Source organism: Equus asinus, chromosome 12 (assembly GCF_041296235.1).
Source record: "Equus asinus isolate D_3611 breed Donkey chromosome 12, EquAss-T2T_v2, whole genome shotgun sequence".
Classification (NCBI taxonomy): domain Eukaryota; kingdom Metazoa; phylum Chordata; class Mammalia; order Perissodactyla; family Equidae; genus Equus; species Equus asinus.
Window position 1 is genome coordinate 80,782,730 of NC_091801.1, and position 27,734 is coordinate 80,810,463.

A 27,734-nucleotide genomic window follows, 5' to 3' on the forward strand; every position below is an offset into this window, starting at 1 on the left:
TCATGGAAAAGGAAACTGAGGCTCAGAGTAGACCAAGGACAGACACACTTAAGGATAACATGAGGTGGAGCCAGAATTTGAAGCTGGATCTGCTCCACTGCACAGTCTGTGATCCCTCCACTGACTCTAGCTGGCCCTTGGTCCTGGATGACAGAGGTCTGCATTCCTCTCATCCATTCACCCACTTGACAAGTATTTATTTAATCCCAGCTGTCTCCCAACCCCTTTGAAGGAGGATCCATCCCTCCCTTTCTCTTCTTCCATGTCACCAACACCTGGGCCGTGGGCAGCTCTTTTGGGGCATCCCCTAAAATGCTACCTTCCCCCTTTACCTTAGCCTGATTTCATATATAGTAAAACACTGAGAGAGATTCACTCCAAGAACCCCCTGGTAAATATGAGGTGGAACAGGAACTAGAGAGGAGACTAGCTTCCGAAACAAGGGGCAGAGGCAGCCCAGGACCACGGCACCGCACAACAGTCTTGGGCATTTGATGGGGGGCACCACAGAGGCAGTGTCGGCCTGGGAGGGTCAGGAGGCCAAGTTCTCCAGCAGTTTTCAGCTGTGTGACTTTGCACCAGTCACTCACCTTCTCTGAGCCTCAGTTTCCTCAGCTGCTGGGGAAGGGGAAATTCAATCGGCCCTCCCACTTCCTTTCATCTTAATAATAACCAGTGATTGTGTTTTCTAGCCATCTTACTGTGTGACCTTGAGAAGGTCACTTGACCTCTAAGCTGTGTTCTCCTCATCTGTGAAATGGGCATTGCAGTGCCTTCCCCGAAGTGTTGTCTTAATGATGAGACATAAAGTATGGGACATACCATGCATGGTGCCTGGCCCTCTTAGAGGCCAATGCACATGGTCAGGTGGTTAACTACAACGGCAAAAATGCAAAACTACACAGCCAGAATCAGAGTCATATGATTCCTAGACCTACCAGGCTCCAGTCCATCCAGCCCCCCAGCACTCTGCAATTGCTTCGGAGAGAATATTCAAGCAAAGAAACTGTTTGTTACGCCCTGTCCTAGCGCATTAGTCACCAGTGGCTTTCTTTCCTCGGTGGACTCTGTTGGTCCCCTTGACCCACCCTGACCCCCTCATCCTTGTGGGGGAAGCAGAGACTCCAAGTTACGGAAGAGAGCCCCAGGGGCTCAGGCTGGGGCGGGCTGATTACCAAATCTCAGAGCTGCCGCCTGCAAGGGCCTTTGTGCATCATCTCCTCCCATCACCTCATTCTTACAGATGAAGAAGCAGAAGCTCAGAGAGGCAGGTGACTCACCCTCGAATCATACAGCTAATATGTGGCAGAATCTAGACTCAGACTTTGCTAAAAATGCCCAACTGCAGGAGAATGTCAACCGAGGACAGAGCCGGAAGTGCCAGAGTCTGTTCAGCAGCCCGTCTCTCCTGCCAGCACTGAATACGTGAGGAGGTCTCCCAACTGCAACTGTGACCCGCAGCTTCCGGTCCTGCATGTGGTGCCGCAGGCAGGGCTTGGGGGCACCAGGGAGGTGCCTCCAGGCCTCAGGAGAATAAGGCTGCCTATCCTGACCTCAACGGGAAGGGACGAGTCAGCGATGCACCTGCCGCTCAAGGGAGAAAGGAGGCCTGGCTGTTCCTGCTAGTGACACCAACACGCAAGAAGGACAACACGTCAGTCAGAGGATAGGCCAGTCCAGGAGTTGCTGGACCCTTCAAGGGCTCCGACAGCCCCAGTCCTGACACTGAGGAGCATCTGGCTGTCCTGGTAAGGCCCTGTGCTCCGGCTCTGGGCCCACAGGAACCAAGCATGCCGGCAGCTACAGAAGCAGTTGCTGAATCTGTGCACCTATGTTCCAGGCGCCCTGCTTTTTAAACCACACGGAACCATGGAGAGTGGCCGCCGTGAGCCCCATTTTAGGTGTCAGGAGGCCCAGACTCAAAATTGATGGCAGAGCTAGCAAGTGGCTGAGTCTCCTGAACCAGGTCTGCCTGGTGCAAAGCCATGTTATGCTGTGTGTCACACTGCCTCTCAAAGTGCTGTGTATTCTTGTGCTGTACCTGTTGTGTGTGTGTGTGCATGCTGGTGCTTGTAATAGGGATAAAAAAAGAGGAGCTCAATATGGAATAAATGAAGACACCAAGAAATACAAGGGGGAAAATAAATACTCTCACGACTTTGTTACCCACAGACAACCAGTGGTTAATGATGGGGATTTGTTCTCAGAGTCTCTCTCTCTGTCCTCTCTCCCTGTCTCTCTGTCTGTCTGTCTCTCTCTTACACATACACAAACATAGGCAAACACACCTGCACACACAACTGGGGTCATATTGCGTAGATATTCTGCAATGTGTTTTAAAAATTAGCAAAATATTATCTTCATTTTGTAGATCACTAATGATTCTTCTAAATGTGATTTTGCATTTCTGGATGACATCTCATTATTTAGCTGTATAATGACTTATTTTACCCTCTGCCCATGATGCAGCACTATGCTTGTTTCTGGTCTTGCTTATAAATTACACTGAATGAAACCCGTGAGTGTGTACTTGCACGTATCCTTGACTTACCTCCTTAGAGTAAGTCTCTAGATGTGGAAGGACTAAATAAAAGGTACTTACAAGGAGAGCATGGGCAGGCCACTGAGGTCTCTCGGTCCACTGTAATTGAACATAGTGGCACCTGGTTTACACAACCAGCCCAGGGCAAGGAGCTCACGTGAGCCTCCTCTGAGCAGCGATACTAGCCCGAGGTCCAGCGGCTCCACATTCTGAGTCTACAAGAGCCTGGACTCCGGTGAAATAATCAACATAAATGTATGCTATACAGTCTCGTTGCTGCCTCTCCTGGGAAATGGAGGATATATTTTTAATAGCTGGTGTGAGTGGAAAATGGCATTTTAGTGACTCTGCTTTTTATTTCTCCTTATAGGCTAACACCGTAAGAAAGCTTTCCTATTCCAAAGGAACGCCCTATGTCCCAGGCTGTGTTGACCTTGTGCATGTTATGATAAAGGTGAAAGAAGGTGCAACATTCATACGTGGGGAGAACGTTTATAGGCTCTGTCCCTTGTCATCTCCCCTTTAAACTTCTGCAACCACCTCCTGACTATTGCCCAAATTCCTCTGGTCTCCCCTCTCTCACATCTATCGGCACCTGCTATTCAAACACTCTCAGCAGGTCTGACCACGCACAGACCCTTCAGTGCCTTCCTACCACTGCAAACAAGGCCTAAACACGTTTTGATATTTAATGCCCTGCATGCTGGTCCTTGGGCCACTTCTGCAGCTCTGTACTCCACCCCCTGTGAGTGCCATCTAAGCACTGCAAACAGCCAGCTCCTGTGCAAACGCTTTCCTCCACTTACCCCTACATAATGCGCACACAGTCTTCTCTCTGCCTGGAAGCCCTGACCGCTCTGCACACTTCAGTGCCCGAGACAGGGAGGACACACACTGAGGCCGGGCGCTCAGCCCAGGAGACCTCTTCTCTCCCACCCACATTCTTACCAGGCAGCACAACAGTAGCACACACCTCTCCCAAACGCAAACCTGCCCAGCCAGCCACCCCGCAGCCCTGGAGGGTGTGAGAAAAGGGAGAGGCTTACCTTTTCGCCCTTTTCTCCTTGGACGAAAGGCCCTCTGCCCTAGAAAAGGAAAGCAGAAGGCAAAGGTTCAGGACAGAGCATCTCCCTGGCGTGACGTCACGCATGGGGCAGCACCTGGGATTTGAGATGGTCAGATGCTTCCTCATCAGCTCAGCCAAGGGGCCTCCAAAAGAGGTGATAACTATGTATTTATTGAGTGCTGATTCTCTCAAGTATCATCTAATTTTGCCAATAACTCAATATTATGGTACTATTCTTTTTTTTCCATATCAGCATTATTGAGATATTATCCACATACTGTGTAATTCACATATTTAAAGCGTACAATTCAATGGTTTTTAATATATTTACAGACTTGTGCAACGATCACCACAATCAACTTCAGAACGTTTTCATGTCCTCAAAAAGACCTCCATACCCATTATTGGTCACTCCCCATTTCCCCCCATGCCCTGCCCTAGGCAAACACTAATCTAGTTTCTGTCTCTCTAGATTTGCCCACTCTGGACATTTTATATGAATGAACTCATACAACATGTGGGCTTTTACGACTGGCTTCATAGCCATTCTTTTCTTTCTTTCTTTTTTTTTTTTTTTTTGAGGAAGATTAGCCTTGAGCTAACATCTGCTGCTAATCCTCCTCTTTTTGCTGAGGAAGACTGGCCCTAAGCTCACATCCGTGCCCATTTTCCTCTAGTTTATATGTGGGACGCCTGCCACAGCATGATTTGCCAAGCGGTGCCATGTCCACACCCGGGATCCAAACTGGCAAACCCTGGGCTGCAGAAGCGGAACATGCGCACTTAACCGCTGCGCCACCAGGCCGGCCCAGCCAATATTTTCTTAGCAAAGCATTTTCAAGGTTCATCCATGTTGTAGTATGTATCAATACTTCATTTTATTACAGAGTAAGTGCCATTGCATAAATATAACACACATTTTATTATCCATTCATCAAGTGATTGACATTTGGGTTGTTTCTACTTTTTTGGTTATTATGAATAACACTGCGATGAACATTTGTGTGCAAGTTTTTGTGTGAACATACATTTTCATTTCTTTTTGGTATATACGTGGGAGTGAAATGGCTGAGTCATATAGTAATTCTATATTTAACCTTTTAAAGCCTGCCAGACTGTTTTCCAAAGGAGCTGGACCATTTTACACTAGCAATGTATGAGGGTTCCGATTTCTCCAAGAGCCCAGTTGTTCTAACCTTATTGAAAGTGAGGTATTGAAGTCCCTAACCATTGTCATTGGATTATCTATTTCTCCTTTCAACTCTGTCAGTTTTTGCTTCATGGATTTTGGGGCTCTGTTGTTAGTGCACATATGTTTATAATCGTTATACATATTTTGAAGGATTGACGCTTTTATCACTATGAAATGTCCCTCTTCTTTTTTAATAGTTTTTGGTTTTAAAGTCTATTTTGTCTGATGTTAGTATAGCCATTCCAACTTTTTGTGTTTTCTATTTTCAGAATGTATATTTTCCATCCTTTTGCTTTCAACCTATTTGTATCTTTGATTCTAAAATGTGTCTCCTGCGGACAGGATATAGTTGGATCCTGTTTTCATGTCCAGTCTGAAAACCTCTGCTTTTTAGTGGGTTTGTTTAGTATGTTCACATGTAATGTTATCATCGATATAGTTAAATTTACATACGCCTTTTTACTTTTCGTTTGCTATGTCTCCTGTCCTTTTTTGTTCCTTTATTCCTCCTTTACTGATCAATTTTGCATTACATGAGTACTTTTTAGTGCAACATTTTAATCTCTTTAATGATATTTTCACCACATATTTTTGAGTTATTTTCTTGGAGGTTGCTCTTGGTTTTACCATATACATTTTACTTTATCAGGATCCACTTCAGATTTATACTAACTTACTTCCAGTGAGGTTTAGAAACATACTCCTATGCAGATCTATTCCCTATTCCCCCTCTTTCTTTTTGCTATTATTATTATACATATTTGTTAAACACTCAATAATACATTGTCATAATTATTACTTTGGACTTGTCATCCCACTGCATTCTGGCCTCAACTCTTTGATGGTAAGTCAGCTGATAATCTTATTGGGGTTTCCTTGGACATGATGAGTCATTTTTTTCTCTTGCTGCTGTCCAAATTTTCTCTTTATCTTCCAGCATTTTTGCCCTGATGTTTCTGAGGATGGATCTCTTTGTGTTTATTTCGATTGGAGCTTATTGAGCTTCTTGAATGTGTAGATTACTGCTTTTTTGCCAAATTTGGGATTTTTTAGCCATTATTTCTTTGAATGCCTTTTCTCCTCCTTTCTCTCTTTCTTGTACTCCCATTATGTGCATATTGGTGTACTTTACGGGTCCCCACATTTCTCTGAGGCTCTTTTCATTTTTCTTCATTATTTTCTCTCTCTGTTCTTCATATGATGTAATCTCTACTGATCTATCTTTAAGAATGCTGGCTCTTTCTTCAGCCAGTTCAGATCTACTGTCGAGTCTCTCTAATGATTTTTTTTTCCAGTGATTATAATTTTAAACTTCAGAATTTCCATTGGTTCTTTCTAACAATTTCTCTTTATTTGTATCCTGTGTTTGATGAGATATTGTCACAATGCCTTCCTTTACTTCTTTAACAATGGTTTTCTCCAGTTCTTTGAACATAGTTTTAGTGGCTACTTTGTAAACTCTGTCTGTTAAATCTGACATCTATGCCCTCTCACAGGCAGTTTCTGTTGCCCCATTTTTTTCTGGTGCTTAGGTAAGATGCTAGGCCCCACCTCACCCAATTGATGTGAGGGTTAAATGAGCCTGAAATCTGTAAAGCACATAACACAGAGCCGGGCACACAGTTAGTGTTGTGAAATGTTAACAGCTCTTCTTCCTTCCGTGTTATTTTGCACAGAGCAGGTGCTTCCTACCTATACGTAGGAGGTAAGCGTGTACAGCATAGGTGACGGGGTGGCACAGCAAGTGAGCACAAGACTCAGATTAAAACCGGTGCAGGATCAAATTCTTCCTCTGCCACATCCAGGCTCCATATCACGGGCAAGTCATTCAAGTCTGAAAATTCTGTGTCATTCCCATTAGGGAAGTGAAGAGACTATGTTTAAAATGTTGTAATAAGGAGAAATGAGAGAATCCATAGGAAGCACCTACGAAGAGCAGATGGTACAGCTTGGCAATGAGCTGTTGGATGATGACAGTGTGGGATACTGAGTGAATTGCATTTGACAGGTTAATTCTTCAAGGGGACAGGCTTTGTCTTGTAGTCTGGGGTTTCCCCCTGAGCACTGAAAACCTAGAAGGAACTAATTATAATGGAAAATACAGACAACTGCCATTCACTGACCATCTCCAATGGATCAGGCATTTTATAGACAAGTAGTTCCTAGGCATTCAGCCCATTCTAGCTGACATGCATGTTTGGGGGAAAGCACTGGGTCTCCCACACTAGCCATGCAGAGAGGGGGCTTGTTACTCACCACGTCGCCTTTCTCTCCCTTGGGTCCAGGAGCTCCAACCAGCCCAGTGGCTCCCATGTCTCCCTGAGGGGTTGAAACCAGAGATGAGCATTGGGTCAGGTCCTCCAACAGAGCTCCCTGACACAGGCTGCCCACCATCAACCTTGCCCCAACTCCCTAGAAACCTCTGATTTTATCATTGCTGACTGCACCAAGAGTCCACGCTTGCCACCCCTAGAGACGGAGGAAGCATCTGAATAATTTCCCCAATCTCTTAATCCCAGGAACTAGGGACATCTTGGGAAAGAGAGTAGATGAAAGCATCGCACGCTTGTCCCTGGGAATGGCCATGCTGCTGGTCCATGGCCAGGCCCGCAGAAGGGGAGTTAGAAGCCCCAGGTTCAAACCCTGCCCTGTTGCTTAGCATGAGAGCATCATTGCTCTTTGGGCCTCGGGCTCCTCCTCTGTGAATGGGCATGCTGTCATGAGCACACACAAGACTAAGAGCACGGCGGTGCTTTGAAAAGTGCCAGGGGTCAATCAGGGTTCCCTGATTATGCCATTTGTGTGACGAGTCTGTGCCCATGAGGGCCCTGAACCCTCACAACTATCCATGAAGAGAGGGAGGGCAGGCAGAGGAGAAAACAAGGTCTGCAAGGGAAGAAAAGATTCACCAAGGGCCAGGCATGGTACTGGAGCCCAAATCTCCTACTGGCCCATGAGGCAACCCAAGCCAGGCTTGGGTGCACGACACGGGAGCCCTCAGTCAGTTTCTTCGAGTTTTCTTTTCTCTCAGTATGCAGTTTTATTTTATGCTTTACACTCTGAGAACACATAGCTACTTTGTTTATGCTGTTCCTTGGCCTTTAATGCCCTTCCCTGTCTTATTTCTCCTGAGCAGCTCCTGTGCATCCTACTGGACCCAGCTCAGCAGGGCCTCCCACAGAAAGGCATCCTGAAGCCCTCCCTGGTAGCTTTAGGGCGTCTTCTTTCGGCCTGGCTCTCCCCATATGATGCTCCACTTCTCTCTCTTCCCACTGGGCACAGGGCTCTCTGTCATTCGCTGTCAGGTTCCCACATCTAGAACGGGCCTCGGCCCCCAGGAGACACCAGGCTGTGACTGCAGACACTACCTGAGCTAAATCTAGATAAATGGAGCCATTGGGAACACAGCTGCTTGCTCAGTGTCTTAACCATGGGTTAGGACCATTTGTCTGGTGATGCTAAAGGGCCATGTTTGCAAATTAGCTCTGGGAGAGCCAGGCCTGCCCCCAGGTGGACGTATCTGTTCCCTCCTTAGGATTCCTTCTCCCCCACCTTTTGTCTCCCAGTGTCAGGGGTCAGGCTCTGCTGCCCTCACAGCCCTGGATCTGTTCAACACTGGCAAAGACATTCCACAAACAAGCACTACTCCAGACAAACATTTTCTACTTATAAGTTCACAAACCCCTAGATGTCTCTGCTTTTTTCTTCCATCTGACAGCCAAGGAGCTGAGGTCATAGCCCAGGCGGTGCTCAGTGAGGCAGAAACTCCTGCTCCCCTTCTCACACCAACTGCCTAGTCCCCTGGACCGCTGCTTTCAGCAACAGGGGAGGCGAGCCAAGGAGGCTGTGTGTGTGAGATGGTGTGTATATGTGTGATGGAGTGTGTATGTGAAAGTGTGTGTGACGGTGTGTGCATATGTGATGATGTGTGTACCTGTGCTCCCCATCTAGCAGAGCAGGGGGCAGAGGAGGGCAGGGCGAGAAAAGAGGGAGGGAGATGAGGGACTCACATACAGAGGCAGGGAGGAGGGAGAAAAGAAAGACTAAAGGGACCTTAGCAGGTGCTCAAGAATGATGCACTGAATAAAGGCAAAACTAAGCAACGCAGGGGAGGGAGAGGAAGTGAGGGAAGTCATCTCTAGGTGTTTCCACCACCACTCTCCGTGCCTCTTTCAAACACCAGACCAGGTAGTGGCCACTGGATGATGCTGACCTCTTCCACCCAGCCCTTGGGTGACCATGGCAATTTGCATCTCCCTGGGTCATGGTTTTCTGAGACCAAAAAACGATGCTGGAAGAGAGGCCTGTCTAGCTCTGCAAATGTTATATCCCTGGGGAATGATGGTGAGAGAAAGGCAGCCATGACTGAGGAGAGAAGAAAGACCCCATGAGGAAACACTGGGCTTTGAGCAATTAGTGAGTTTGGAAAATTTGTGCAAAAACAATTTCATGCGGGTTAAACAAACAGAACACACAGTCTAAACAAATAGACTTTTAAAGGTCCAACCCCCAGAGTTTCTGCAATATAGATGCCTGAAGGATTGATGCAGAATTAGCTGACCACGGAGAGCTAAGCCTGTTGGAGCGAACAGGATCTGAGCCAGGGCTGTGTAACCCAACCCTTTCTTGCTCAGACTTTCAGACTCAGAAACGGAGGTTCTGATCAGTGAAGAGCCTCAGAGGTTCCAAACTTTGTGCCACTTGCTCTATCCTTCTACCTTAACAAGCTTGAAAGCAAAATACCGCAGGATAGTGATCTGACAAACCAATTTTTCTCTTTCTTACATGGAGAGCAAAGCAAAGGATTGCTTGGGCTCTAAAGTGCGCCTCTGCCAACTCCAGTACTGACCTTTGGGCCGGGGAGCCCCGCGGGGCCATCAGAGCCCTTTTCACCCTAAAGGAAGAAAGGCAAAGGAAACAATTAAGGCTCCGTTTTCATTTTTCCCCTTCCTCGTCAGTAGTTAGTTGTCCACCCTACAGGCTCATGAGCCAGTCTCTTGGTAAGCCATGTGCTGACCAACAAGTTGGACAAGAAAACTGGTTTTTTGGAGCTGAGAGCCCCCGCTCTTGAACTGTAAACCTCCATGGGAACTCTGACATCGTCTCCAAATGCAGCCATAGGTGAACTGAAGATAGAAACAAACAAGATGGCACCCTACCGCTATTTTTACCTGAATATGCCGTCAGTCCAATTAAAAAAAAAATCATGTAGCCTGCTAATGGTTCATATAACCATTATTCACTAAAATACAAAACAAGGCACAAATACAATTACAAGTTGTACAATTGTACTATATGATACAAATATAATACAAAACAAAATAATGGCTATAGGCTACTTCTAAAAGTAAACATTGTTCACTTTTTAAAATATGTGCTATTTGTGTAAAAGATCTTATTATTGGATTTAAAAATGTGATCTGTTACGTTACAGATGCATGTAAACAGGCATACTAAAAACAAATGCAACGTGATTCATACAATGGTATATGTGTAAATCTCATCACATTCATGAAAACTGACACCATATCCATTTACACATATGAACCACCCATCACTAAAAACCATGTACACTCCTGTCACAGTTGTGTACTTAGCTACTTCAGGAACATATTTTTGTTAATGCATTCACAGATGTCATTTATACATGCAAATGGAGATCAATGATTCTCTGTGTGTGTTTGACCTCACATGGTGCCCACCAGACTACCTGTACACAGTTCATGCTCACCATGATGTTTGGCTCTAGAGATGGAAACGTGGACCCAAAAGGCATCGTGTTGAGCTAGGTGAATAATGGGAATGTTTTGTAAACTGAATCTAAGATTTAAACCACCGGAAGCCACGCCTGCCCATGGCCAGAGGTCCTCCTCCCAAGAGAGAACGCTCAGACCTCCTGGGCCGCTTGTGTTGCATTTTCTATGGAATTGAAGATGGAAGAGACAGGCAATGTCTGTTTAGTGAAGTGGTTGTTGAGGCCTCTTCTGAGGCAAGCAGAAAAGAGGCCCCCTTCCCACCCCCTGTGCTCCAGAGGTTCTTGAGCAGGCCTGGTGGTGAGCTCTCTGGGGCTGCACAGGCCTCAGCGCTACTGGGTACCTCAGCCAGGTGGTAGACTTTCGAGGACCACATCTTCTGTGTCTCATAGCCTCAGTGCTCAGCACACAGTGGATTCTTAATGTTTCTTGTCAAAAATAAGGGATGATTGAGTGAATAAAGGAACGGGTTATTGGGTGAAGCCACCCAGAGTTTGAGGCCAAGAATTTGTGAGTTGGTTGATAACCTTGAACAGCAAGACCTTGTCCTGCCAGCGAGAAAGAGAGGGCATGTTCATTTATCCCTTCCTCTCATCTGCCCATCCACCACTTATCCTTCCATCTTTCATACCCTGATCCACCTACCCATCAATTCAACCATTACCTAATGATGTCAGGCTATATATCAGTAGCTAAAAATACAGTCATGTCAAGATTCAATCTCTGCCATCTGGAACTAGTGTTATGGAAATAAGGCAAGTAAATATTTTTAATCCAATGTGATAATTGTTACGGTAGATGGGAGTTATGATAGATGGAAGCACAGGGAGAGAAAAGGGTCACAGAGTCTTGGAACTGGCAGGTGCTGAATAAATAAGTTATTGAATGAATGGATGGTGAATAATGGGAGGGAGGAAGGAGTTAAGGGAGGGAGGGAGACAGGAGAGGGGGCAGGGGGAGGGAGGAAGGAAATCACATAGACTATAATGTGCTGGGGAAAGGATTCCTTGGGGATGTCTTGAAAGAACAGCAGGCATTAGCCAGATGAAAGAGGGGGAGTGAGAAAAGATGTTCTAGTCAGAAGGGGCTGCATATGCAAATGCCAGAAGGCAAGAAAGATTATGACCCCCTCCAAGGAATAAGAAGTTCTTGCCTTGAGTGGAAATTGGGAGGGGAAAGTGGAGTGAGATGAGGCCAGAAAGGCAACTGGGGACCCCCCAGAGGCCACACAAAGTGGGAGGCCTAGGGGAGGGGATCCATAAGCCCCAACAAGGAGGTGAGTGGGGAGCCCGGGGATGTTTAGAGCTGGGGAGTGGGAAGATGGGGGAAAATGAGGATGGAGGCCTGCTTCACCCCACACTTCCCTCCCGGGGGTCCATGCCAGGGACCCCAGAAACGTCAGTGAGATGCATCCAGGACATGGGCCTGGCTCTAGGAAAAGCTGTGGACTGGACAGAGCTAGTGCTGGCCACCCTTCCTGGCACAGTCTGTCTGTGTGCACAGTGGCTGGTGGTCCAAACCTTAAAAAAGCTGCTACCCTTCTCATTCTGGGTTCTTAATGGAAAAGGATTCCGAAGGATTTGGGTTTAGACAGCTGCTTTTGTTATTTCATTGACAGGCGAGAACTGGATCAACAGGTTGTCTGTTGCCACCCTGAGCCTGCCAGGGGGCAGAGGAGGAGCCTGCCCAGCACTGTGTGTGCACCCCCCTGGTCCGCTCCCAACTTGCCCTGTTCCTAACCCTGCGGGCCGGCACCAAGCTGAGGTACCTTCACTTCACCTTCTGCCCAGAAAAGACCTCAGCTCGCAGCGTGACTGAGCCAGCTCCACTTGGCCTTCCAGCAAGTTGGGCCATGGGTTGACAACTCATGTTGATTGAGAGCTCCTTGGTGACCCCTGTCGCCCCAGGGTCTGGCTACACCCAAGGAAGAAAGAAGGAGGGAAAAAAAGGGGAGTGAAAGACAGAGGAGAGGAAAGAAGGGAAGGAGGGGAGTCTGCCAGGACAGGCTTACTGAAAGAAAACTGGAAATTTGAGATATGTCCATTTCAATGAACTTGAACCATCATTTCCTATCTTTGCGTCTCCCTAGTCCCTCAGAAAGTCACTGAGCACCTCCTGTGTGCTGGCCCCACCCTGGGAGGTGCAGACACAGCGATGGATAGACCGCAGGCTGGAGATCCAGGCCCGGGGGCTACGGGTCCAGCAGAACTTCTTGGAGACCTTCTCCAGCACAGTTCTACTTTTTGTCATCCTTGTGTACTTCTTTGTTTATTTCTGCTCAAACAGTGGAAGACATCTTTTTCTTATCAAAAGGGCCACTGGTCTGCAGAAAAACAGAACAGATGAAGGCCTCAGGCCCTCAATGGGACATTTAATATAGGCTAGTGGATGGTGGTGGTACTGTTCATAGAAACACATTAGTTTTTAAAATTAGAAACAAGATGCACAGAACTCTACTCACATATGTAAGTAGGTTATAGAGTATGGCTAATGAAAGAAACATTGAGAAGAAAGGGATGAGGATGCACATGTAAGCCCTCAGCCATTGCTCATTCTGAGTCTCATTCTCAAACCACGTCTACTTTGATTTAGCTGCACATGAGTGGAGAGGATAAAAGTAGGAGGCAGGAAAACCTCAGGAATACATTAGTAACTTCAGGGAAACGTTCATTAGAGCTTGGTCTGAAGAGCTCCCCTCCAGTGTGCACACAAATCAAGAAACAAGAGTCCCAAGTTCCCTGACCTGAGAATCATCCAGAGCCTGGACCATCCAGACCATGTGCATGATGGGAAATTCCCACCTCCGCTGCCCATCCTAGTGACCACCCTGCCCCGTTCAACTCTGGGGCTCCGGGCTAGAGGCTGAGGGTGGATTGCAGGGGTACCTTTTCTCCAGCTGGGCAGGAGCAGTTGATTGTCTTCAAATACCCGATCTGCTCACTGCCGGCGGTGGGAGGTTGTAGCGGCGGGGGTGAAGGCTCTCTCAACACTGTCACCTGGCACTGGAAAGAAAGTTCTAAGAGTCGGAACCTGCTTCTCGTCCAGCACTGCTCCCCAGCAGGGGGCGCAGTCTGGACCTTCCTTAGAACTATGTAGGCAAAGGGAAGCCAGGAACCCTGAGGATGCTTGAAGGTGAGCACAGAGGGCAAGTCATATCTGCCCGCATGTCCTGGCGCTGTGAGGCCTTGGAGTCAGACCGGCCTGGGCCAACCTAGTCTCAGCCATTTCACTGGCCTCTCAGCAACCTGCAGGAGCTGCGTGACCCCTCTGAGCCTCAGTGTCAATCTCTGCAGAATGGGGACAAGGGCGTTTCCACCATACTGCAGTGAGGGCTATTTACTGGGACATGTTAAAGCACCCCACTCAGTGTCTCACACCCAGCAGGGGCTCAGTAATGACTTATTTCCCCACCTCACCACTGCCCTCCCTCCCTTCCCTTTATTCTCTCACACTCTTATCTGTCCTCATCCCTTTCCTTTCTCCCCTCACCCTCTCTCTCAACAGTCAGGCCCATCTGACTTCAAATTCCCAGCTGTCTATGGTAGCGACCACCACTGTGAGCCTGTGCACCGTAATCGTCCTGAGATAGGGCACACTGACCAAGCACTCACTGTGTCCTGGGGACTGGCCCTACCAAGCATTGTACATGGACTTCCTCCCTCACCCTGGGAAGCAGGCTGTATGACTATTCCCAGCTTCCAAGCAGACTTGGAATTAGGATTCGGGAAAGAGGTTGGAGAGGGAGAGACTTGAAAAGGGGTAGCGGTGGAGAGATTCCAGGGAGAGGCAGATCCTGCATGGAGAGTTGGGGGCCAACTCTGGTGTGTCTTGCCCTTCCAAGGTCTGACCACAAGCTGCCTTATCCTGTTTGGTTGACAAGCCCAGAGCACTGTGGCCTTCCTGTCCTCTGAGCACTGGTCAGCCCTTCCTAGGGACACGCTGCCAGTCTCTGCCTCTCCCTCCCCAGAGTTGGGCCTTATTGCTTGGCCTGTGGCCTCAGGTGGTACTGACTGAGGTTAGGTTTTGCAGGACATCTGGTCCTGTCCAAAACATCCATAAGATACTTGGTCCACGCCAAAAGGTTCTTGAAATTTGGTCCGGTCCAAAATGTCTATACTGGTCCACACCAAAAAGTCCTTGATATTAGGTCATCTTTAGTCTGTGTAAAGCATCCATGGAGACATTGGGTTCATGCCAAAATGGATTCTGGATATTTGGTCCTGTCCAAAACCATTTGGCATGGACCAAATATGCTCATGGACATTTTCAACAGGACCAAATATCAAGGGCCTTGTGGACATGGACGAAATGTCTTATGGAACAAATGTCTTATAGACATTTCAGACAAGACCAAATGTCTGTTAATCAGGCTGGGACTGCAGCAGCGCCTTAGGAGGAGCTACATGTCCCTGTTACCCCAACCCATACCCTGGTTGCCCAGGAAATGAAACCCTGGTGATGATCACCTGGCTCCCTCTCAGGTCGCATTCTGATGGCAGGTGTCCCCCTGACCCCCAACTGACCATTTCTGGGCCCTGGACACCCCCTTCCCTTCCAAAGGCCAAGTTCCCATTTCTTCTCATTGTCTCCATGCAAGAGTCTTTGCTCACTGGGCCCGAGGGGATGTCACAACAAGTCTCCAATTCTGAGTGTCGGGAGTCACAGTAAATCACGATCCGCTGTAGATCAAACTGGAAAGAAAAACAAGGAGACAAGATGAGTTTGGGGACTTTGGAATCCAGAAGCCTCCTTGGTTTCAGACAGGCTCTGCTCTGGCATCAGGTCCTACCTCCTCCTCGGGGTCCTTCCTGGTCTGATCCCAGGTGACTTTCTTCCCTGAGCTGAACTTCAGAGGGAGCCTGTGTCATCTGCTCACACGCTCCCCTTCTAAAGTGAGAGCCCCAAGTGCAAGGAGGTTCGTTGGCACAAACTGAAGTCGCTGCTTTATTCTACTCTGAATGTACCATGTCCTGCCCTCCATCACATCCGTCCTCCTCGCCCCTTTCACTGTCACTGCATTTATTTAAAGCTCCTTCCATGATGCTGCTGCAACAGTGTCTGAAAATTCAGCGAATCCCTATTTTCAACCTCTCCAGGCATCTCCACATGGTTGTTTAAATAAACTTTTTAAAATAAAAGTTTGCTCCTATCACCTCTAATACCACAGAATCTTAACATAACTTAAAGAGACCATGGTGTCAAACACACACATGCACATACACAAAGGCAGACACTCATGTACAGTCTACAGACAAAGCCCAGGCCTTCTTGTAGGACGGTCAAGCCCTCCGAGACACAGCTCTGCCCACGGCCAGGTCCATTTCTCTTCATTCCACATGTGCACTCCATGACATCTGAGCTCACGGTTTCCCATGCCCATGTCTTTGTATGTGGTCCCTCTTCTAGAAAAGCCCCTGACAAACTAGCAAATTGTTAGTCACCTCTAAGACATGGAGCTTCATTCCTCTCCCCTTGAGTTAGGAGGGACTTAGTCACTTGCTTCTAATGACTAGAACATTGCAAAAGTGACAGCAGGTCATTTTCGAGATTAGGTGATAAAAAGACTGGCTTCTGCCCTGAGTGTGAGCTCTCTCTCCCTCTCTCTCTGTCTCATCACTCACCCTCGGGGTCACCAGCTGCCATGTTGTGAGCTGTCCTATGGAGAAACTCATGTGGAGAGGCACCAGGGCCACTTCCAGCAATCCACCAGCAAGAACTGTGGCCCTCAGTTCAACAGCCCACAGGAGGCTGCCAACAGCCACCTGAGTGAGCTTGCAGTCCCACGTGAGCTCTGAGACGACCCCAGCAATAGCCACCAGCTTGACGGCAACCTCATGAGACATCTGAGCAAGAACCGCCCAGCTTATCCACTCCCAGGGTCCCGAACCACAGATACTATGAGACAATTATGGTTGTCTTCATCCGTTTTTCTTGTTTTGGAGGAGGGGCAATCTGCTATACAGCAACAGATAACTGTCAGGATGAGTTCGTCGGGCCCTCTTCTCTACCGCGTTGCCACCTTACACATACAGCTAACATTGAACATAGCAGACTGTGCAGTAATTCTATATTCGTGTGTCATCTTCCCTGTGGGTTCCCCATACTGACCCGTGCCCCTCAGACACTGAGCTCTGCCTGCCCACATGCTTTGTCTTCTCGGTTCCCAGTCTCCTCCTTCCTGCTGTCTGCAAGGTTGGCTCCTCTCACCTGTCACCTCTGTAACCACCCACCCAAGCCTAGGCCCTCCTTGTCACTTGTTGCTCTGACACCTCATCCTGTGCACCTTCATAGCAGCACTCACCACATACGGGCATACCTCTCTTCATTGTGCTTTGCAGAGACTGTGTTTTTTTAACAAATTGAAGGTTTCTGGCAACCCTGCACTGAGCACGTCTATTGGTTGCCATTTTTCCAACAGCATTTGCTCACTTCGTGTCTCTGTCACATTTTAGTAATTCTCGCAATATTTCACATTTTTTCATTATTATTATATTTGTTATGGTAGTCTGTGATCAGTGGTCTTTGATGTTACTATTGTAATTATTTTGGGCACCACGAACCGCCATATAAGATGGTGAATTTACTTAATAAATGTTGAACGTTGTTTCGACTTCTCCACTGACTAGCTGTTTCCCCATCTCTCTCCCTCTCCTTGGGCCTCCTCATTCCTTGAGACACAACAATACTGAAATTAAGCCAATTAATAACCCTGCAATGACTTCTAAGTGTTCAAGTGAAAGGAGGAGGTACAGATCTCTCACTTGAAACCAAAAGCTAGAAATGATTAAGCTGAGTGAGGAAGGCACGTTGAAAGCTGAGACAGACCCAAAGCAAGGCCGCTTGTGCCAAATAGGTAGTCAAGCTGTGAATGCAAAGGAAAGTTCTTGAAGGAAATTAAAAGTGCTACTCCAGGGAACACACGAATGATAAGAAGGCAAAACAGACTTATTGCTGATATGGAGAAAGTTGCAGTGGTCTGGACAGAAGATCAAACCAGCCATGACATTCCCTTAGGCCAAAGCCTAACCCAGAGAAGGCCCTAACTCTCCTCAATTCTATGAAGGCTGAGAGAGGGGAGGAAGCTGCAGAAGAAAAGTCTGAAGCTATGGAAAGACATTCCATGCACATGGATTGGAAGAATAAACATAGTTAAAATGTCCATACTACCTAAAGCAATCTACAGATTCAACACTATCCCAATCAGAATCCCAATGACATTCTTTACAGAAATTGAACAAAGAATCCTAAAATTCATAGGGGCAACAAAAGACCCCGAATTGCTAAAGCAATCCTGAGAAAGAACAAAGCTGGGGGCATCACAATCCCTGACTTCAAAGCATACTACAAAGCTACAGTAATCAAAACAGCATGGTACTGGTACAAAAACAGGTGCACAGATCAATGGAACAGAATTGAAAGCCCAGAAATAAAACCACACATCTATGGACAGTTCATCTTCAACAAAGGAGCTGAGGGCCTACAATGGAGTAAAGAAAGTCTCTTCAACAAATGGTGCTGGGAAAACTGGACAGCCACATGTAAAAGAATGAAAATTGACCATTCTTTTTCACCATTCACAAAAATAAACTCAAAATGGATCAAAGACCTAAAGATTAGGCCTGAAACAATAAGTCTTCTAGAAGAGAATATAGGCAGTACACTCTTTTTTTTTTTTAATTAATATCATGATAGTTAACAGCCTTGTGAAATTACAGTTGTACATTATTATTAGTCATGTTGTAGGTGCACTACTTCACCTTTAGTGCCCTCCCCCCACCCCACCTTTCCCCTGGTAACCACCAATCAGTTCTCTTTGTCTATATGTTAACTTCCACCTATGAGTGGAGTCATATAGAGTTGGTCTTTCTCTGTCTGGCTTATTCCACTCAACATAATACCCTCAAGGTCCATCCATGTTGTTGTGAATGGGATGATTTTGTCCTTTTTTATGGCTGAGTATTATTCCATTGTATATATATACCATATCTTCTTTATCCAATCATCAGTTGCTGGGCACTTAGGTTGGTTCCACGACTTGGCTATTGTGAATAATGCACTGCCTAAGTACACTCTTTGACATCAGTTTCAAAAGAATCTTTTTGGACACCCTAACCCCTCAGATGAGGGAAACAATAGAAAGAATAAACAAATGGGACTTCATCAGACTAAAGAGCTTCTTCAAGGCAAGGGAAAACAGGATTGAAACAAAAAAACAGCCCACTAATTGGGAAAAACTATTTACAAGTCATTTATCCGACACAGGGTTAATCTCCATAATATATAAAGAACTCGCACAGCTCAACAACAAAAAAATCAACCTGATCAAAAAATGGGCAGGGGACATGAACAGACATTTCTCCAAAGAAGATATACGGATGGCCAATAGACACATGAAAAGATGCTCATCATCACTAATCACCAGTGAAATGCAAATCAAAACTACACTTAGATATCACCTTACAACCATTAGAATGGCAAAAATATCCAAAACAAAAAGTGACAAATGTTGGAGGTGTTGTGGAGAAAAAGGAACCCTCATACACTGTTGGTGGGAATGCAAACTGGTGCAGCCACTATGGAAAACAGTATGGAGATTTCTCAAAAAATTAAAAATAGAAATACCATATGACCCAGCCATCCCACTACCGGGTATCTATCCAAAGAACTTGAAATCAGCAATTCCAAAAGTTCCATGCACCCCTATGTTCATCGCAGCATTATTTACAATAGCCAAGCAACCTAAGTGCCTATCAACTGATGATTGGATAAAGAAGATATGGTATATATATCCAATGGAATACTACTTGGCCATGAAAAAGGATAAAATTGTCACATTCATAACAACATGGATGGACCTTGAGGGTATTATGTTAAGTGAAATAAGTCAGATAGAGAAAGACGAACTCTGTATGACTCCACTCATAGGTGGAAGTTAAACATATAGACAAAGAGAACCGATTGGTGGTTACCAGGGAAAAGGGGGCTGGGGGGAGGGCATAAAGGGTGAAGTGGTGCACCTACAACATGACTAACAATAACGTACAACTGAAATTTCACAAGGTTGTAAACTATCTTAATCTTAATTAAAAAAAAAAAGTCTAAAGCTAGCAGAGGTTGATTCATGAGGTTTAAGGAGAGAAGCCATCTCCATAACATAAAAGTGCCAAGTGAAGCAGCAAGTGCTGATGGAGAAGCTGCAGGAAGTAATCCAGAAGATCTAGCTAAGAACATTAATGAAGGCGGCTACAGTAAACAAAAGAGTTTCAGTGTAGTTGTAACAGCCTTATATTGGACGAAGATGCCGTCTAGGATCTTCCTAGCTAGAGAGAAGTCAATGTCTAGCTTCAACGCTTCAAAGGACAGGCTGACTCTCTTATTAGGGGCTAATAAAGCCTGTGACTTTAAATTGAAGCCAATGCTCACTTATCATTTTGCAAATCCTAGGGCCCTTAAGAATTATGGTAAATCTACTCTGCCCGTGCTCTATAAATAGAATAACAAAGCCTGGATGACAGCATATCTGTTTACAATGTGGTTTACTGAATATTTTAAGCCCACTACTGAGAATTAGTGCTCAGAAAAAGAGATTCCTTTCAAAATCTTACTGCTCATTACCAATGCTCCTGGTCACCCAAGAGCTCTGATGGAGATGGACAACGAGATTAATGTTGTTTTCACGCCTGCTAACACAACATCCATTGTGCAGCCCATGCATCCAGGAGTAATTTCAATTTTCAAGTCTTATTATTTAAGAATGCATTTTGTAAGGCTATAGCTGCCATAGATAGTGATTCCTCTGATGGATCTGAACAAAGTAAATTGAAAACCTTCTGGAAAGGATTCACCATTCCAGATGCCATTAAGAACATTCTTGATTCATAGGAAGCAGTCAAAATACCAATATTAACAGGAGCTTGGAAGAAGTTGACTCTAACTCTCAGGGACGACTCTGAGGGGTTCAAGACTTCAGTGGAGGAAATAACTGCAAATGTGGTGGAAACAGCAAGAGAACTAGAATTAGAAGTGAAGCCTGAAGATGTGACTGAATTTCCGCAATCTCATGATCAAACTTGAACGGATAAGGAGTTCCTTCTCATGGATGAGCAAAGAAAGTGGTTTCTTGAGATGGAATCTCCTCCTGGTGAAGCTGCTGTGAATATCGTCAGAGTGACAACAAAGGATTTAGACTATTGCATAAACTTAGTTGATAAAGCATCGCAGGGTTTGAGAGGACTGACTCCAGTCTTGAAAGAAGTTCCACTGCGGGTAGAACGCTCTCAAATAACATTGTGTGCTACAGAGAAATTGTTTGTAAAAGGAAGAGTCAATAAATGTGGCAAACTTCATTGTTGTCTTATTTTAAAAAATCGCCACAGCCACCCCAACCTTCAGCAACCACCACCCCGATCAGTCAGCCCCATCAACATCGAGGTAAGGCCTCCCACCAGCAAAAACATTACAACTCTGTGACTCGCTGAAGGCCCAGATGAGAGTTAGCATTTTTTAGCAATAAACCATTTTTTTTCATTAAGGCAGGTACATTGTTTTTTTATGGAAAATGCTATTTCACACTTAATAGACTACAGTATAGTATAAGTGTCACTTTTATATGCACTGGGAAATCAAAAAATTTGTGTGACTCGCTTTACTGTGATATTTGCTTTACTGCCATGTTCTGGAAGCAAACCCGCAACATCTCCGAGATATGCCTGAACATCATTTTAGACGTATTTCTTTTCTTTCTGTTTTCTTTTTTTTTAGAGATTGGCACCTGAGCTAACATCTGTTGCCAATCTTCTTTTCTTCTTCTCCTCCTCCTCCTCCCCCACAAAGTCCCCCTGTACATAGTTGTATATTCTGGTTGTAGGTCCTTCTGGTTGTGCGATATGGGACACCACCTCAGCACAGCTTGATGAGTGGTGCCACGTCCATGCCCAGGATCCGAACTGGAGAGACCCCAGGCCACTGAAGCAGAGTGCGTGAACTTAACCACGCAGCCCCAGGGCCGGTCCTGTGTTCGTGTTTCTTAGTTTGCTTTTTATAATCTGTTTCCCCTGCTAAGCAGAACATAAACTCTGTAAGGCCGGCTCTCATATCTCATGTCTCTCACTGTAGCCCCAGCACCAGAGCTGTTGCTGACACACAGTGGGTGTCCCAGAGGCACAGAATTGATGGTTGAATGGATAAATCCATGCGTGGACAAATGGGAATCAAATGGCACTTGAGCTGAATCAATGGGCGGAGGAATGCTTATTTGATTGAATGCTGATGCTAAGCACCTCGGCCTTGTACCTCCCCTGTGCCCCTCTCTGGCCTGTGCTGCACTCAGGAGTCCGTCTGCAGCCTGACCAGTAGGTAGTCAGCTGCTCCTCTGCGTCCTGGTCCTCCTGGCTTTACAGCATGCCCCTGTAGATGAAACCCACACTCCATTGACTTGGCTCAGCGGAAACAATAGCAATTCCAGTTGTCCGTCTGTTTTATTTCCTGTAGAGACACCAGCCCACAGATGGAAGAAAATAACAAAACACAAAATTGTGCTTTTGAACAAGACCTGTTTTAAAGAGAGGGTCCTGTTTTTTGCATTAGCAAGCACAGACACCCAGCAGCTGGGCCCGTCTGGAAAGGCTTCAGGGACAGGAGTGGAGAAGAAACAGACAGAGGTTCCAGGTCAGAGATGGACCATGGACCACCTGAGACCTGGGCAGAGATGTGCTCAGGTACGGTGAGGGGGCTTGGGAGCCAGGAGGACCCCCTTTCCAACTGCCTGAAATCCCACCATTCTCTGGTCACCCCAATCCTTCCTCCTCCCCCTGTCCTTCCACCAAGCCAGGGGTCCACCTCCTGACATCCCTCTGGCCCCAGCTCCATTCTGAGACCTCTGCTCCCACTTGCGCCCTCAGCAATTCTGGGTTGAACTACTGCACTGGTCTTTGCCCCAGCCCCAGCTTCCCTCCAGGTCCCACTCATTTGCGGCTTGGTGATCGGTTTCTGGCTACAGTGTGGAAAGCAGCTAGTGGGTGCAGAGAGCTTGGAATCTGGGATTAGCCGGGCCACATCTAAGTTTCAGCTCTGCTCCTCCCTCACGGCAGGTGGTCAAGGCACACCAATTCCCTGAGCCTTGGTTTCCTCTTCGGTAAGGTGAAGATGATGACACGGGCTCGCAGGGCTGTGGTGTACACCAGGTGAGGCAAATGAGCGTGCACCCATCACAGGTGGAGCTGCAGACATGCTGGGGTCTCCCTGCTGTGTTCAAGGCCCCGAGCTATGTGGTCACAAGTACCCCAGCCTATGCTTCTGGAAGATTGACCAAGGGGTGAGAGATTTATTAATTCTCTCTCCATATACTTCACTAGTATTTGTTTTTAATCTAGAAACCCAGCCTGAAACAATAAGTGGGTGCATCATTTTGTTGACAAATGTCAGAGGCTCTGGGATTCCCCAGGATTGGGTACAAACTGGACACAGCTAATGTCAGTGGCGAAAGGAGGAGAGAGAGGGATGCTCTCAAGCCCCGAGACTCCACACGGTGGGTAAAAATGGCCCAATTAAGGGCCCGATGTGATCATCGAATTTCAGAGTCAAGGGAGAATAGGATGGAGAGTTCCAGACTCACAGTAGAAGCAAAGCTCAAAAGCAGGCTGTGAAGCTTGCACTTCTGCTTCCTAATTTTGCCACTTTGAGCAAGCTGTTCTCTCTGTGCCTGAACGTCGTCACTCAACGGGGCTGACATGGTGACCCAGCTCTGGGCTGTAGCCGGATTAGCTGAGTCGGTGCTGGCGAAGGCACGGAGCCCCAGCGAGGGGCCGGTCCAGGCAGGGCTGTGCTGCTGATTCAAGTGCTGGGGCTCAGACTCCACGTGGGGTCGGCCCGCCGCACAAAACTAACAGGCTGGAAGGAAGACAAGAGCAGCCGGCAGCCGCCTTCCCAGTCGGAGCACAAGTGCGCTTGTCTCTTGGTGATTCTCTTTTGCCTCAAAATGAATCGTGGCTTTGGGGCTGGAGCAAGAGCAGCAACGCGGGCAGCCCCATAACATCTGGGCCGTGACCCTGCAGAGAAGGGCGGCCCTCTGCATTTGCTGCCCAGAGGGAGGCTGCGGGGGCTGGTCCCGGCGCCAGGACCGGCCACGGCACGAAATGGCCGCAGAGAGCTGGAAGCATCAAAATTGACTCCCCTGCTTCCTGAGAGGGGTTACGGCTTCTTGGCGACCAACGCCATTCCAAACAATCCGGCGGTTGGCAGAGGCCTGGGACACAGGAGCAGGAAATGGGAAGAAGGGAAGGCTGATAGGGCCTCAGCAGAGAGACTGGGGGAGAGGCCTCAGGAGAGGGACGAGGGGCGGGGCCTCAGGAGAGGACGAGGGGCGGGGCCTCAGGAGAGGGACGAGGGGAGGGGCCTCAGGAGAGGGACAGGGGAGGAGCCTCAGGAGAGGGACGAGGGGCGGGGCCTCAGGAGAGGGATGGGGCGGGGCCTCAGGAGAGGCACAGAGGAGGAGCCTCAGGAGAGGGACGAGGGGAGGGGCCTCAGGACAGGGACAGGGGAGGAGCCTCAGGAGAGGGACGAGGGGAGGGGCCTCAGGACAGGGACAGGGGAGGAGCCTCAGGAGAGGGATGGGGCGGGGCCTCAGGAGAGGGACGAGGGGAGGGGCCTCAGGAGAGGGATGGGGCGGGGCCTCAGGAGAGGGACAGGGGAGGAGCCTCAGGAGAGGGACGGGGGAGGAGCCTCAGGAGAGGGACGGGGGGCGGGGCCTCAGGAGAGGGATAGGGGGAGGAGCCTCTGTAGGGCAAGTGTCCCAGAGAAACTCCCCCTGAGAGGCCAGGAACTCCTCTTCGCACCCCCAGGGATCTGAGTCTCCTCCTCTCCCTGCTCAGTGCTCTGTTCAGGGACTGGCACCTGCTCCACTGGCCTAGGTGCCCATCCAGTCACTTGCCAGCACCCAGCCCCTCCCCCAGCACACGGGCCCTGCCCCAGCCCAGACCCCGGGCCTTTCTGGTCAGACCCTAACCGGCCTCACCCTCCTTCTCCTTCCCATCCACCCTGCTCTCTGCAGCCCCAGGGAACGTCCTCCAATACAGCCCTGACCTCTCCCTGCGCTGCCTCAACTGTTTCCGAGAGCAGCCGACTTCTCCCACAGGCCGACCCCAAGGCGGGTGCATGGAAAGGCCTGGCCCCTGCCTTCCGCCCTGCCTCACCCCACAATCTACTTCAAGCTCCTGCCTCTCAGGATGCTGTGAGCACAATGCCGCGATCTACCGCCTGGCTGCAGGCTCCACTGCACAAACAATCCTACTCATCCTTCAACGCTCCTCCCAGGAGTCACCTCCTCCAGGAAGCCACCCCTGCTCACTCCTTCATCAGATACCTTTCCTCTGGGTCTTGTAATATCTGATGCTTATTTCTGTTGTGGAATTTATTCAATTAGACCAAAATGACCTCAGTGTGCATCTGTTTTCTGAGACTATAAATGTCTTAAAGTCAGAGATTATTTTCTATTCATTAAACATAATGTTGGGGGCCGGCCTGGTGGCACAATGGTTGTGTGTGCATGTTCCGCTTCAGTGGCCCAGGGTTCATCGGTTCTGATCCCGGGTGCGGACATGGCACTGCTCGACAAGCCATGCTGTGGTAGGCATCCCACAAATAAAGTAGAGGAAGATGGGCACGGATGTTAGCTCAGAGCCAGTCTTCCTCAGCAAAAAGAGGAGGATTGGCAGAAGATGTTAGCTCAGGGATAATCTTCCTCAAAAAACAAAAACATACTGTTGAAAGCCTACTGTGTGTCAGGCAGATGAAGTGACAGACAAGACAGAACAGCAGCCACTGTCATGGAGCTGGCATTCTCCCAGGGAAGACAGACAGTGGCTACTTGATCACACAAACCACCCAGAACAACGAGAGGCACCAGCAGGTGTCCTGCTGACATGCTGGTATGGACTGGAAAGGCCAGGCGTTCTCTCGCAGGTTTTGGGGGAGCGAGTGTGTATTGGCAGCCCGTCTCCACCCGTGACTAGCTGGATGATTTTAGGCAACTTAAAAAATATAGATATATATGTATGTATATCTATATATTTGGCTACTCACGTGGGTGTATACATTTGATAGAATGCATCAAAGTATACACTTAAGCTCTGTGCATTTTACTGTATATGATTATACCTCAATAAAGAATAAAGTAAAATGCATATTTATTGAGTGAATTAATTTAGCCTTACCCAGCCAAAGCTTCTTTATTTAAAGAATAGGAACAGTCTAGGAATTTCACAAGCATTATGAGAACTGAATTAGGTTATATTTTTAGTACCTGAACCAAAGTAGAAGCACATATAATTAGTATAACGAACAACAGTATTATTCTATAATTATGTAAATATATATAACTAAATTATAATAATTCTATTTGCCACTATTTATTAAGTACTTATTTTGCATATGGGCTATTTTACATGTTTTATTTATCCTATATCTCTTAATGCTTTTAATAATAAATTTCCTCTTATCAATAACATTTCACAGACAGGAGTCTCAAACTGCAAACTCCATCCTTTCCAGGGTCACCCAGCCCATGAGCCTGTCCGACCACACAGCAGACACTCCGGCCGCTGCCCCTGTCCATTCAGCCCCTTCCTTCCCCTTGGCCAGCCTCTCAGAAGTCACTCCCAGCTCAGGATGAGGTCTGATCTCTGTGGATTTGTTCACTGGAAACAAGTGCCTGTCTGGTGAACGTCACCTTCCTGGGAAAACCCTCCATCTGTAAGAGTGAGAAGCTCCTGCACTCTGTCCTCCATTTCAGACACCGCTGGGGCAGGCCCTTCCCTGTCTGAGCTGCAGTGTCTTCTTGGAAAAAGTATTAGGGGAAAATTGCTTCCACACAATGACCAAGACTCAGAGGCATCAAACGCACATTCCACAGGCCGCTGAGCAAACCAGAAGAACAAAAGGGGTTGTGGCCAGTCCTGTCCCTGGTCAGAGGGAGCCTTGACTCAGTAACTACTGGAGAGGAGAGAAGGGCAGAGCTTTGCATCTGTAGGACCAGGAAGAGGAGGAGTATGAGCAGGAGGGCACAGGGCTCTGCGGGGGAGCCCCAGGGTACCTAGTGAAGGCAGACCCAGCGATGCCTGTGTGTGCATGTGCACCCTCGGATCCATCTCGCTCCCACTCCTACACAGCATGGTCTCCGAAGCGCACGCCATCTCTAATATTCTTCATGGGCCAACACAGCGCTGAACACTTGATGAGAATCATTCCATCCAATCCTCACAGCCTCCATATTACTGGGTACCACCACTGGGTACAGGGAGCTGTCCTCATCCCCTGTCAGAGTCAGGGAGATATTAAGCATCTTTAACAAACAGTAAGCACAGGCCCTGCAATCAGAAGGGACCCTGAGGCCTCCTGCACCAGGCCCTTACCCTTCACCTGCTAGAGAATAAGGCAGTCTGGGCACCCTGGGAAAGGATAAGAGCTGGGGCAGCTGAGATGGAGATGCGGTACCAGGAGGCTTAGAGCAGCTGCCATTTACCAATCAGCATGCAGCTATTTCAGTATTTTAGCACCAACATAACTACACTTACACACACGAGCTGCAATACAGTCCCAGTTACAAAACAACCACAACAACAAAACCTGAGGATTTGACACGTTGAATAAAGTTTCCAAGGATACACAGAGATAGAACAAGGATTTGAATCTAGGCAGCTAGTTGCAGAGTCCACTCTCCTAATCATGGCGCTGTATTGCCCTAACACACTTGAGAACACCCCATGTACCAGGCTCCATGAGGTGCTGTATACACATTAGTTATCGCACACAGTCCTCACAACAGCACTGCCAGGTGTGAGTCAGGATCTCCACTCTCCAGATGAGAAAACAGGCACAGAGCAGCAAGGTCACTGGCCCAGATGGCTAGTTTAGTTTATCCGACCCAGAGGTATTTATTCAAATGAAACTAGTATGTTTATTTTGTTCATTTTATCTGGGAAGCACTGGCAGCAGAGTAGGGAAGTGAGTTAGTCAGCAAAGAGTTATTGTCAAGGACGTCATCACAGTGGGCAGCTGCAGTTTAAGCCTGCTGGGGAACTCTGGAGCCAGTGGAGAAGATGTGACTTAGTTAGGATGATGAGAGGTGCAGGAGCTGGAGTATTGATACTCTAACAGCCACCAGCCCTTGGCTGAGGGTCACTCCTG

General features: G+C 47.6%; 1 protein-coding gene across 3 annotated transcripts in view; it reads right to left on the minus strand.

Moving 5' to 3' along the window:
• The window catches only part of COL22A1 (collagen type XXII alpha 1 chain), a 292,948-nt gene that overhangs the window by 187,831 nt on the left and 77,383 nt on the right, over positions 1 to 27,734 (minus strand). For all 3 annotated transcript variants that reach the window (XM_070481652.1, XM_070481651.1, XM_070481653.1), the window contains 5 exons: positions 15,164 to 15,244; positions 13,439 to 13,555; positions 9,650 to 9,694; positions 7,057 to 7,119; positions 3,589 to 3,627 (listed from right to left, as the gene is read on the minus strand). In XM_070481652.1, coding sequence (XP_070337753.1) covers positions 3,589 to 3,627; positions 7,057 to 7,119; positions 9,650 to 9,694; positions 13,439 to 13,555; positions 15,164 to 15,244 — 345 coding nt within the window. The remainder of the gene's footprint in view (positions 1 to 3,588; positions 3,628 to 7,056; positions 7,120 to 9,649; positions 9,695 to 13,438; positions 13,556 to 15,163; positions 15,245 to 27,734) is intronic.